Here is a 13,994-nt window from a genome sequence, read left to right as displayed (position 1 = left end):
AGATTCAAAAGAGACATTGATGTGAAATGCACTTTCTGTTGTGTGAACACTGAAACAGTTTCTCATTTATTTTGGCACTGCCCGGATGTCCAAAGCTTTAAGTTTGATGTTTATAATTTTGTTGTTAGATATATTGAAAAAGATTTCAAGTTGTTTTGGAGAGATGTGCTTTTTGGCCTCTTTGATCTTAACAGAAATAAGACCAATTCTACTGAAACATTCATTATTAACCTTATCATTCTTTTGGCAAAATTCCACATTCACAAATGTAAGTTCTCTCATCAACAAACTTCTTTTAATGCTTTTCACAGTGAGGTCAAACAGTACCTTGACTCAATTAATTAAGTTTTCTCTTAATCAAAGGGCAACAAGAACTGTGAACATCTGTATACATTTTGGCATTTTTTGGTAAACCCCTACACCCCCTGGCAAGTTATGTGATGTGATTCTCCTGTTTTTGTTGAATACCTGTAATTTTACATAATTTGTACAGTTTATTATTTGCTGAAGATCTTCATTTTTGTAAAACTTGCTAATGATAAAACTATATTAAAAAAAAGATTTATATCCTCCTGAGACCCATTAAGTAAACATTTTCGCCATTTTATATTAAACATTTGCCTTAATTGGTAACAGCATGGTGCAACTGTTTTTATCAGATACATTTTTTAAAAATTTTTGATGTTTTTTTTTCGTGGACTTTTTTTGTTTTAAGTAAAGCTGTGAAACTCTTGTCCACTACAGAGGACAAAAATGCATTGCTGGGTCTCAGGAGGATATCGCGTAAAAATACTACACAAGTATAAATTCTGCATTCAAAAGTGTACTTCTTCGTACTCCTTTTCAGATTTTTAAATAACACTAAAATTGTATTAAGTATTTCTGTTGTACAATAGTATGTAATATGTGTAATAATATGAATATTATGTTAATAATGTGCTATAGGCATTTGGTTTTGTTGGTGGAAGCATTCATTCATTCACTCAAGATCATATTAAATCATTGTGTCTAAGTATTATTAACAAAATGTACTTAATATTGGAGAAAAGTAGTCATCATGCAGTAAAGGTTCTTACAATACTATTAGTCTGCAAAGATGGGTGTACACAGCAGCATAAGTGAAAACAAGTCACAAAACTTTATTTAGCTGTTGTCGTTTTCAACATTCGTACAAATAAAGCACAGGGAATGTATTAAGATAATAATGGAAATCTAAAACAACAGTCTGGTGAACTTTTAAAAACAAAGTCTCACAGGGCAAAGAATGTATAATGTGGGGTATAAAATGGAAAATAAAGACAGTGTATGTTTTGGTGAAATAGATGTAAAAATAAAAATGAAATGTCAAGAAATTAAGTGCAGGAATAGGTGTAGTGTATGAAAAATATAATCAGTGGAAAGCAATATGACGTAATGGAATGCATCTGTGACAGTGTGCTAATTTTAACATCTTTTGTCCATAGAATCAGTATTGCTTTCTGTAGTCTTTGGTTTAAACACATGGACATTTTAGGATCAGCCTGTACCCTTTTAAACCAAGACAGATTTCCTGCAAAGTTGAAATGACTTCACTGGTCCCACATAATACTGAAACACTTTTAACTGCTCCCAGAGGCACATGTGCTCACTGCAGCGGTGTGTTCAGGGTTCAGTTCCTTCTATCTTTTTTTTCCCCTCCCGGCTCATGATGATACCATACTCCACCGCCTTCTCCAGACAGTTCTGAGCCACCTTAGAGACTGGTTCCGGTGTGCCTTCTCCTCCCATTGCCAGGACAGAAAGAATCTCCATAGCTTCACTTTCCATGATTGTTTCGGCCAGACTCTTTTCTGCCTGCATCATGTTGTGAACAATGACCACAGCACGATGACGGAGGTCTGTGATTTCACTGAGCAGCAGCTCCTTTATTATCTCTAGCCAGTGGGTTGTCTGAAAAAAATACAGTAACAGTGAGTCCAGTGGAATAAAGAATATTTTGGGAATATACATGAGCTGATTAAGAGGTGAGGACTCTTACTGTTCCAGGGATGCGAGCACACAGTTCTGGCTGCTCAGCTGTCAACATAGCCAGTGTTCCTGCTGCAGCTTTCCGCAGTCTTTCATCCTCTTCTCCACTGTAGAGCACAAGTAGCTTCAGGCGGTCATTCCCAGTTGCCAAGAAGAGCTTCTGTACCTGTAATGTATAGCACTGTTAGTTTAACCTTCTACTGTTTGGGTCCCAAAGAATTTATAAGTAGCACTACACGTCTTACCTCTGTGCTTAAAACTAAATTACACATGCACTCTGTGGCAGACGCTCTGACAAGGTCATGGTCCTCAAACATGTAGCCCTCAATTTTTGGTACTGCCTTCTCCTTTATGATTTTTTGCCTATGAAACAAATTACATCATTAGCATATGTAGAGGATAGAATATGTATTTTAATTCACGTCAAAATGCAACTATCAAGGTTATCGCCTGATCAGTATAGGAAATATAAAACAAGAAAACACCACCAGGCATATTTTACAGCTACTTAAATACCGAAAATAAAAGTAATTTGGCAGTTTTAGAATTAAGAGACAACTAATGACCCACAACAAGACATATACTCAGACAAATGCTGAAGAAAGAAAATATTTTTTTTAGAAATTAAATAGGGAATGTTTATGAAAAAATAGGAAATATAGATCAATAATATATAAATGCTCAGAAAGGTTCAAATATCTTCTCAAAGTGTTGCATGTGTGCTGATTCATTTGTGTTGATGTGGGCTTTGTGTATTTATTCTGGGAAGAGGTTTCCCCCTAGTGGCCAACCTGAGTCGTTCACTGATGCCAGCTAAGTTTGTAAGCCCCATGAGTGCTTCGAAGTTCTGCAGCAGTGTACATTCCAGACTCAGCAAACTGACAAGGGGACGCACCACCTCATAGATCTGCCAAAAGAAGACAAATAATGTAAAACAAGCAAGATTCACCTCATTAGTTTTATTTGACGACACTTTGTACGACATGACTTCTCACCCTTTCTCCTGGAAACGCAATTTCTGGGTTTGATGTGATAGTTATTTTTGCCAAGGCTTGTGCTGCTTTGATTTTGCCTATGTCTGTGTTGTCAGATGCAAGTGGGATCAGAGCCTGTGGAGGAAAGCAGTGAAGAACTATTCGAGTCAAATATTCTTAAGTAAGGTGTTAATAGTCAGTGTTTAGGGTGAGTTAAGAATAGCAGGATCTCTACCTTTCCTCCACCCTGTGCTACCACTGTCCCTCTATCCTCCTGACGCTCCACCAGAGCCAAGAACACCCTGCCGTGAGAAACAACATGAAGGGCAAGTCTGGACAGAAGACACTGAAAAGCACTTACTTCTATACACATACCTGGCAATGCACTCTCTGCAAGCTTCAGTGAGAGCGGGACTTTCCTGTTTAACCATACACACCAATGCAGACACCACGCCGGCCTCCAGCAGCTTCACCAGTCTCTTCTCCACATAGGAAAGTGCATCCTGATACACAAGCAGACAATCATGACTTGGGATTGAAATTATATACAAGAGTGCAATATAAGTAATTGTAAAAACTGAAACTAGGTTTGTATTTCAGGTCTTGTCTTTCATTTGAGGCTAAAAAGAGACTAGACCAGGGGTGTCAAACTCATTTTAGTTCAGGGTCCACATTCAGCCCAATGTGATCTCAAGTGGGCTGGACTAATAAAATAATAACATAATAACCTAAAAATAATGTCAAATCCAAACTTTTCTCTATGTTTTAGAGTTAAAAAAAAAAAAAAAAGGAAAATTGCACCATTAAAATCTTTATATCTACAAACTATCAATGAAACATTTTGAATAATCTGAACCACCATGAACCTGAAATTTCTTAAGAAAAATATATGTAATTACCTCTGCCAAGGAGGTTATGTTTTTGCCGGCGTTGGTTTGTCTGTCTGTGTGCAAGATAACTCAAAAAGTTATGGATGGATTTGAATGAAAATTTCAGGAAATGTTGATACTGGCACAAGTAACAAATGATTAAATTTTGGTGGTGATGGGAGGGGGGGTTTAACAATATTATGTTTTAACAATATTATGCCTCAGCTTCTCATTTACACATATGCATTATGACTTACAGATCACAGTGGATCTACAAAGGCACAAATCATTTAGTAACACACAGAATATTGATAAAATTGAACTTACTTCTCTTTAAACATTTCAGGTTGCTCATATCTGTTCAGGTTATTCACATTTTTTACATTGGGGGAAAAAAATTGGACGCATCATGATTTATATGTTCTTACAATAGTATTTTACTGGTCTGACCCACTTGAGATTGAATTGGTCTGTATGTTGCCCCTGAACTAAAATGAGTTTGACACCCATCTCACAGATTCATCCCACAGGCCAGATTGGACACTTTGATGGGTCTGTTTTGGCCCACGGGTCGTATGTTTGACACCCCTGCTCTAGACATTTACTATGGAGCTCAGAGGTTTATTACAAACTTTAATGCCCTCACTCATCACTGTCTGTTGTGCACTCTATCAGATTATCCATTGTGTCCACATGCAGACTGAAGCACTGGCATCGTCTCACCTATAAATGTATCATAGTTCTGCTTCCATTATTTCTTCAAAAATACATCTGTCAAAAACTATAAGTAGTTACAGTCTTAACTGTCAGGATATATTACATCTGTGTGTTCCAAAGGTGCGAAATGGACAAGAAAAAAGGTCTTTAAATCTGCTGCTCCCTCTGCTTCGGAATCAATTACAAAATTATCTGAAATTTAAAGGGCTGGTCTCATCAAACACTTGATTTAATATTTCAATAATATACTGCCTATCTTGGCCGGGATGCTCTTGTAAAACACTTTTTAATCTCAATGAGTCTTTCCCGGTTAAATAAAATAATGTGTATTAAAACATGGCAAAAAAACATGGCCAAAGCAAGTAAACAGCTACATGGAAGAAGAGTGAAGTCTGTTCACCGTTGTAACCCTGAAAAAAATAGATTTAACTTAATTTGTAAAACAAAAGCAAGATATATATTTTTATATATTGGCATTGTTCCATAATTTAATCCAGACAAAGAAAAACTATCTACGAATCCTTTTTTTTTACTTTTTGTACAACAATTTTGAGAAATATATTATAATGCAGCATGAAAAAAAAAGAAAGACCATTAGAACAGTACCTTGGGGTGTTCCTCAGGCACATGCTGCTTTGCATACTTGGCCAGCTCCACCATCTGAGGGTCTGGCTTCTCCACGTCATAACTGTTGGTGCAATTCACTAATGTGGAGCCCACGGCGAAGAGTACTGTCTTATCCTCAGACTGAAGAAACCAACAAAAAACTACATTGTAATTGCTCTTCCAGCTGATGACCGTGTTAAACATCTTTATGTGGATCCTCACAGTGATCATCTTATGTAGTGCGTGACCACAGTAATACTGTTTTCCAACTGCATAAAAAGGCTATTATAGGCCAAACAGATTATGAAGATACATTTGCAAGAAAGGAACCTCACAAATGTACAAGAAAAAGCACAAATATTCTCTGAGATTCTCAAGTCATACATTTTCTAGAAAAAAAAAAAAAAAAAAATGAAATTATCCTTGTCACATACTGTTAAAAAAACAAACAAAGAACTCGTGGACATGGAAGCTCATGGACTCTCAGAAAGTGAAATGAGTTTTTCCTCAAATATTGCGAGTTTAATTCTCATAAATTCACATCAGCTCTCACTGACTGTTAGCTTTAATCTCAGAGAATATTTCTGTTTTTGTCTTAGAAACACACTACCTGAACACTACCTGTCCCCCATTGTATAATTTTTCTAATCTACAATAGCTAATATACCATCACACTCTTTAAGGAGATATGCGCTTTAATAAATGTTCTGTATTGTTCATGTGTCTTAGATATACGATGATCAGTCAAACCTTTGCCAGTTCAAACATGGCCTGGAGAGCGTTCTTGTCTTCTACTAAGTCTTCCTTCACATCAGCGTCGAAGGTGAGGTAGGCGAGTCCTTCCACAGACCAGCGGCGAGATGTCGGAGGTAGAGACTCGTTACACAGCCACCTAACAGAGGATGAGACACAGCTCACATTTCATTTTAAATCCAAGAAACCTCTCCTTGTTTATTTTTAATCAGTCTGTGCTGTGTTTATCTCTTATCCATGCCATAAATTAAGATTTAACAAACAGGTGTACATACTTCCTGCACTGTTTGGCGAGCTTTAGTGTTGATCCTTCTGCAAACTGTTTCATGCTGAAATCTGTCCCTCCTGCTGAACCCAGTTTGCACAATCCCTGCATCAGAAACCATGGTAAGCTTGATCTTTATTAAGATTCACTTATCCAGCTGTCTGAAAGAAATATAGTTGCTCTGTTGTAACACTCACCACTAGGGCCCGTACACGTATCCGGTCATTCTCACTCTTCTTGTAGAGGTCCTTTAGGAGGGCCACACCATTGGCTGTGATAAACGAGGCTCTTTTGGCTTTGCCTGCTGCATGGATAAGAGCCTCCACTGCTACCTGCTGGTGAGTTACATCTTCGGAGGCACACAGAGAGATCACTGCATCCATCATTCCCGACATCTCCAGAGTTCTGTTACCGACATCGCTTGGCCCTTGGAGAAGCACTGATACTGTCTGGATGGCACGAAGCTTGGCATCAAGACCCGGCCGACTAAAGTGCTGCCTTTCAGAAAAAACATTTATCATGAGTTTTGGAGGTGGCTTGAAAGTTTTCTTAGGAAGTGTTTGTAACAAAAGTAAACATTTATAACATTTTTTGCAAAACTAAAAACACGGTTAACCTACTGAACATATTCTTCACATAGTTTGTTGAAGTTCTCCCTCTCCGAGTCACTCTTAAGGTCACTGTAAAGTTTGTTAAGTAGAACAGAGCAGCTCATGTGGGTGTTATCGGTCAGAGGAGGTCCTTCTGAGAGCTCTGCAACTGTCCCTGCAACCTCCAGGATCTTCTTCAGCCCTGCAGGACGAAAAGGAGGTTATTATTGTCATGGTGGGTTAAAAGTTGACTAAATGTCACTTGTATAAGTTAAACAATATGTAAATTGTATGCAATATTAAAAAACAAACATACACAAGTGACCACTGCAAACTCAAGATTGTTGAGAGAGTTTGGCTGAAAGAAGGTCACGAGATTTTTAAAAACTCCAAAAATAACAGCACTGCAAACAGGCACACAGAGCTAAGGCTTCTGTTGGTGAACATGTGGAAACTATGACTAATCACTTTCATGTTTTTTGGGCCTGTCCGAAAAGCCTGTCATACTGGATGGGGGTGGCAACTGAGAGAAATAAAATGATTGGGGTGGATTTAGATTACTCTTTTGTTACTTAATATCTCGGTAAAATACCGGAAACAGTCCTACAGAAGGATAAATACTTATTGAAGATACTTTTGGCAAGTAGTAAGAAAGCTATAATCCGAAAATGATTGCAACTAGACCCTCCAACATTGGACCAGGGGCACAGGAATATTAAAAAAATTTACTGTATGGAGAGACCTACTTTGGTTTTGAGACTGGAGTTGGAGAAATGTACTGAACGCTGGGAAAAATGGATTGTGTATGCACCTTGAATAGTATGACCATGATTGTACCATGATGTATGTGTAAAAGAATAGTTTGATTTTAACTGTAACACCCATGATGATCTCATGTTCTTTGTGTGTATATGCAAATAAATACATTTTAAAAAAGTAAAAAACAAACAAACAAAACAAACAAACAAACAAACATACAGGAATCCCTTCTTTGTATAGGACAACTATACTAAACTGGGGGAAAATCTACATTATGTGCAGGTGTATTACATACCCTGATCTATCACCCATAATGTGAGGGAGTTGTCAGGGTTTTTCAAGGACTTCCGAGGTACTTGTTTGACCAGGAGGTTGATGGCGCTGTCTCTGCCAGCTCCTGACACATTAGACGCTGGCATCATTTCCAAGAGTTGGCGTAGCATTGATCGCAGCTCCTTAGATGGTTCTGTTACAAATTCATACAGTCAGTTACCATTTACAGCAAAGGCAAGTGAGCTGATTCCCACAGGAAAATATCTTAGGTCAACTTTCATGTAATGTCAACTCCAAACATAAACATTACAAAACTCACCAGGAAGTATGGCTTCATCTTTCCCTCTGATGTCTTTCTTCATGCCCTCTGTCAGGGCCTCAAACATCACCTGCAGTAAGTGGCAGGCAGCCAGAGACACAGTGGAGGCTCCTGATCCCATTACAACACACAGATGCTCCATCCCCAACTCATTCACAATAGCCATAGTCTGGGGATTGAACAATATATTTTAGCAGTTAGAAAATCATACACAGCTTAGCAAGCATTAATGTGGTAGACACTGTCTCCTAATGGATATGAATGTGTTAACATCTGCATATGAATGCTTACCCTGGACTGATGCCCTGTGCACAGACCAACCAGAGTCCTAAGAGCAGAAAGAACAATTTCCTCCTGCTTTGACTGAAGAAGTTTCTGAACCAGCTTCACTCCATCATTACGGAAGATTTGCTCAGCTCCTGCATCTTCTCGGGATAACACCACTAGATTCTGAGCAGCCTGAAGTTGATGAATAGACTATTTTAGTATTTTTGTCAGAGGTGCAATATATCTTAAAAGGGAGTATCAGATAAAATGCAGTGTAGGTTGAGGCACCCGTACCTTCTGTCGATCTGAATCTTTTGCAGATCCATCTGCAAGTAGGGTGAACATTTGTTGCACACGAGCATCTGTGGAGTTTAGTTGCACTGACTACAATGTTAAGAAAACACTTTAATTAACAATAGTTTTTCCACGGTACAAATATCTGTAATTAAAGTGACATCAAATTACTTTTTGCTGGATCTGTGCTCCTAGCTGTCGTAGTAGATCCTGGAAGGCTTTGTTTTTGGGCTCCAGCTGGGCACATCTCTGAGCATCCAGAAAGGCCTGGTCAAGACGCCCAAGTTTTTGAAATGCCTGAGCTCTACGAAACCGAGCTTTGACATCACCTGGATCTGTATCAAGAGCTGAAAAGAATAACAGCTGTGAGATTTAATAATGTAGGTATGAATACTGCATTACAATCTGTCAATGTGCAACATATGAGTTGACATTTGTCACTGCATGTCTGTAACTACAGTACATACCATTATAAATGAAGCATTACACTGCTATAGAGATTTGCGGGCCTCATACTGTCATTCTCCATATGCAATGTAACATGGGAACATGCCGGTTTTGGTATAGACCCCAGAAAAATACAGTACATACGTGTAGAATGTGCATTAGAGTATATAGGATGGTGAGAGACATTTAACCTTTTAACTCTGAGGTCTGGACATGAAAACTACTTTCCATTTTTCCACCTATTCAACATGCAGCTTTTAAATGTAATATAGTCCCATATATAAGGTTAACAACATTCCCACCATCGTAGTGTCCCACCTTTGGAGGCATCAGCCTCTGCCTTGCTGTACTCCTCCAGTTTCAGGTAACAAGCAGAGCGGTTACGGTACAATACAGCACTGTCTGCTTGGTTTTCACTCAACACTAATGCTTTAGTGTAACAGCTGACAGCCCCCTGCATGTCTCCTGCTTTGAAAAGGCTGTTTCCATCTTCCTTTAGGGCTGCAGAGTCCTAAGGTCAAGAAAAATATCGGCATCAAACACATAGCATTACAAAAATGCTTCAACATAAATGTATCTAGATCAATAAAATTCAATTCAGTAAGCTTTATTTGTCCCCAGAGGACATGTATAAGGAACATGATTACACAACACTTCTATACAAGCAAATAAATCTAAGAAAATGAAGTAAAACAAAAATAGGAGTCCATTGCTCTGATGATGGTGTTTTAAGACCAGGTGAGCTGCTTTCTCTGGTCCTCCTGTGGACTCTCACCAGAATCTGTTTATAGAAGATAAATGTAGAGATATCAGGTTTGAGTGTGGATCTGACTCAGATCTGGTGTATAAGGAGTTGAGGTTATCATAGTTGGATGTGGGGCTGCTGCTGTTCACAGAGGCCATGGTTTTGAGGCCCTGCCAAGCTGAGTGGAGGTTTTCCTTCTTTTTCTTGATCAGGATCTCCTTGAGCGCTTTGGTGATCAGGGTTTATTGTGGGGGGAAGATAACTGTTTTAGATGGGATGAGGTTGTCGACACAGAAGATGTATGATAAAACTGTGTCTACCTGCTTATGGATGTTGTTGGAGGGGAAAAGAAGGCTGTTTCAGTCCGTTGATTGAAAGCATCCTTGGAGGATCTGAATACTTTCTGCTGTCCACTGTTTGATGTTTTTATGACTTTCTTAGCCCTCCTGAAGACTGGTACATATGCTGGAGCAAGCAAAATGGTGATGTGACATACTGCTGAAAACCTTTTAGGGATTCAGTGATCAAAGTCTCCCATGATGGACTTAGGAGGGCCTGGTGATAACTGCTATACTTTGTTAAAAGTGCTGGTAAAATGCTCTGTAGTTGTAGTTGTGTTGACTTTGGCTGGGATATTAACCAGAATGACAAATAGATGTGGAAATTCTCAGGGGAGGTAAAAGGGACAAAGGGAAACGGGTAGAAGGTCGATGTTTAGTGCACAATTTCTATTCCAACAGCATCAGCGTGTGTTTATATACAGGGATTCTGCATGACTGGACAGACTGGTGAGGAAACCTGGCTCAGTGGTGAGCAAAGAGCTAGTCTCCCTGGTGTCCACAGCAGAGAGAAGGACCCTGGAGAAGATTCTGTCCATCCTGAACAACCCCCAGCATCCTCTGCACAGGACAGTGATCAGACAGAGGAGTGTGTTCAGCTCCAGGCTGCTGTCTCTGACCTACTCCACTAGCAGGCTCAGGAACTCTGTCATCCCCCTGGCCATCAGACTCTACAACTCATCACTGAGTGGTCAGAGGGGGGGTCTCGGTCTCAGTCTCAGACATGACACATCAGGACTGACACGAAGAGACTTTAAAATATCCAAGCAACTCATGTAGTTGGTCTAAACCTACTTTTCAAACCACCGTCGATCACTTAAATAACTGTTACACTTAAATCACTGATTCACTTTATATCACTTCTACACTTTATAACACTGTTTCACTTTATATCACTGCCCTGAAATGTGGAGATACAACCAGAAGTCTTTATTTACAGTACTGTAAGGAAGCTCTTTTAGAAGTAGTTCTTTAGCAAGTGTCTTTTAGAGTATATATACTAACCCTAATGTCAACCTGGCTACTAACCCACTGTTGTGTTGTGTTTTGGTCTGTCTGTTTTTTGTCTCATGCTGTATGTAAAGCTGCTGAATACTTGAATTTCCCTCAGGATTATGTTTATGTTTATGCATTTGGCAGACGCTTTTTTCCAAAGCGACTTACAGGGGAAAACCAATCAAATCACTCAATCAATCAAATTTTATTTATATAGCGCCAGATCACAAAAAAGTTATCTCATGACACTTTATATATAGAGTTGGTCAAAACCAGACTCTAAGCCAATTTACAGAAACCCAACAGAATGAAGGAAGAAAGATTAACAAAGTATCTATCTATCTATCTATCTATCTATCTATCTATCTATCTATCTATCTATCTATCTATCTATCTATCTATCTATCTATCTATCTATCTATCTATCTATCTATATGAGGTGTGGCTGCATTAGATAGTCTCTGCTGTAGATGAACAGTGGGTTATTGGACAGATAGTTTGTGACAACGGATGCAAATTGACAGAGAAGCAAACACTGCAAGCATGTCACTGATACCCAGTATAATCCACACACCGGATAAACAAAGCGTTTAGATGTAGTAAATAAAACAATACCACAGACGCACACTGTTCTACGACAGGGAAGGCAAAACGCAACATATAAACAGTAGAAATAACAATGGATGAAGGCATTTTACAACAATATACTGCTCAACTTACCCACCAGTCATACGACCTGGAAGCGTAAAGAAAACAGCTGAAACAGATAAGCCAAGGGTAGTAAACCGTTGTAGCCTTACCTTTTCCTTTTCGCTCATTTTTAAGACGTTACACACAATGTTAAACGTGACTTTTCAGGTGAATATATAGTTTTATTTTGTCTTCTTGCTCATAAACACCGTTAATTACAGCTGAACATGTTACATCTCACTACTCTTCCGGGTATCCGGGAGCACGATGATGACGTATAGGTAATGACCCCGCCCCCTTTCCCCACGCTACATTTCCATAAAAGGAAGGGAGGAGACAAGACCCAAACTCTACTTTATTTGGTTACATTTTCATTTGGTCCACACAGACAGAGGAGGATTATCAAGCTGGTTAGTTGATAAAAGAAAGAAAAGAGAATGATTTCATTGAATGTTACCTTTTCAGGTTCAAGGCTGTATTGAATGTATTGTGCATGCTTTGTATATAATATAATTATGTATGCTTTGTACATAATACAATGTATACTATTGTGTATTTTGACTACAATGTATCATATTCTCATCATATTCATAATATATATTAGCATGTTTGTAGCACCATTGTCTTGTGAGAACCTTAATATGTCTACTTTTCATGAATGCTAAATGAGATATGATGAAGATGAAACCACACTTTTCACTGAAATTCACTGATTAAGGCAGCAACAAGAAAAAGTGAAGGGCAAAGAAATGTGCATGCAGCATAAAGATAGTGCAAAAACAGTGCAAAATAATAATATAACTTTACAGACTGTATACATATTTACAAAAGAAGTAAAAACCCTGTTTTCAGTTTTGTGACAGCATTTTCCAGTAAATTCAAGATAGTTTTTAAGAGTTTATTTAGTTTCTGAAAGAGAAGTTCATCGACTTATATAGGAACACTTGTTGCCTCAGTTTATCCCAATTATTCAATTTGGAAATATGTGGTTGTCACTGGCGAAGACGGGAATGAAAGATTGTAATCCAAGAAGTAACTGATACTTCTAAGATGAACTGGTAAATAAAAAATACAATATAACTACTGATATATTGGATATATTGCATATTGTTGCATAAACTGGAAATACTCAAGTCAAAAATCCTTGCCCCAAATGTGTTGTGTGGCACTTGAGTGAACATACTTACATTTCCCAATGCTTAACATCAGTGTTGTAAAGAAGCTTTTAAGACACCTGTATACATGTGTAAAAAGCTCTTTGATACGTTACTTCCTGGGTCAGTCCCTTAGGGTTTCTCAGTTACATCTGGTATTGTTGCCTGTCCTCTGTTGCCGTAGAGACAAAATGGTTCCCATCGGGTCTTGTCCTCAAACACACCTGTAAAGACTCTCAGATTACCATGGCAGCTTTGTAACTTTGAATGAAAAGAATTAAATCAAAGAATAAACAATAGACAAACGCCATGCATGTTGCTACATCTGATTTATTATAAAGCCACAGGAGACCCCAAGGCTCGGAGACAACGGGACCCACAAAAGAGTCAAAAGCAGCTGTGTAAATATTTGTCCTTCATTGGGAATTTGGTTTATGAAAGATTAGCTGATAACAAAATACAATACTGGTGCACTTTTTCCAAAACAAAACCTATTTTTAAAATCTTACACTTTCATACATCTCTGAAAATGGTTGATCTCGTTCTATTTTGTGGATTCAATTAAAGTTATTTTTGTCATTATTGACTGTAGAAAAAAAACCCCACAATAACACCATCTGTTCTTGTCATGTCCCACAGTTTGCTAATTAATTATTTAAGCATCAGCTGAGCTCCTGTTTCCATAAAAACATAAAGAGTTCTTGAAAGATCTAACAAAAGAGCACAAAGTTACACTGGGTTTCTCAGGTGTCCTTTACCTTCACAATGGTGTTCATTTATATGCAGTAGAACGGCCGGCTGGTGTTACTTAGGTCATATAATGATACTTAGATCATATAGGTCACAGTAATCCTCAGACAACAGTATTATGGATGTGGTGACATAACATTATAAAGCACTGTTAAATTCATGAAACCAAGGACTGAAGATG

General features: G+C 38.3%; 1 protein-coding gene across 1 annotated transcript; it reads right to left on the bottom strand.

Moving 5' to 3' along the window:
- Positions 1–1,115: 1,115 nt before the first annotated feature.
- Positions 1,116–12,169, bottom strand: unc45a (unc-45 myosin chaperone A). The gene is made up of 19 exons (XM_030137320.1): positions 12,020–12,169; positions 9,459–9,651; positions 8,865–9,040; positions 8,694–8,783; positions 8,424–8,591; positions 8,133–8,301; positions 7,836–8,006; positions 6,812–6,983; positions 6,389–6,689; positions 6,202–6,296; positions 5,924–6,065; positions 5,174–5,314; positions 3,357–3,484; positions 3,217–3,283; positions 3,003–3,116; positions 2,799–2,914; positions 2,253–2,370; positions 2,018–2,173; positions 1,116–1,929 (listed from the first exon to the last, which is right to left on the bottom strand). The coding sequence occupies exons 1-19, from the start codon at positions 12,035–12,037 to the stop codon at positions 1,642–1,644; spliced, it is 2,823 nt and encodes a 940-aa protein (XP_029993180.1). The 5' UTR covers positions 12,038–12,169; the 3' UTR covers positions 1,116–1,641.
- Positions 12,170–13,994: the final 1,825 nt, after the last annotated feature.

The sequence above is a fragment of the Sphaeramia orbicularis genome, chromosome 6 (assembly GCF_902148855.1).
Source record: "Sphaeramia orbicularis chromosome 6, fSphaOr1.1, whole genome shotgun sequence".
Taxonomy (NCBI): domain Eukaryota; kingdom Metazoa; phylum Chordata; class Actinopteri; order Kurtiformes; family Apogonidae; genus Sphaeramia; species Sphaeramia orbicularis.
The sequence above is the reverse complement of the archived record's forward strand: the minus strand, read 5'-3'. Positions and strand labels throughout refer to the sequence as shown.

Bases quoted from the DNA above. Each gene is read 5' to 3' on its own strand.
- unc45a (XM_030137320.1), bottom strand. The intron at 8,592-8,693 runs GTACGGGTGCCT...CATCAACTTCAG, and splicing joins AAGATTCAGATCGACAGAAG to GCTGCTCAGAATCTAGTGGT. The intron at 2,371-2,798 runs GTTGGCCACTAG...TTTGTTTCATAG, and splicing joins GGCATCAGTGAACGACTCAG to GCAAAAAATCATAAAGGAGA.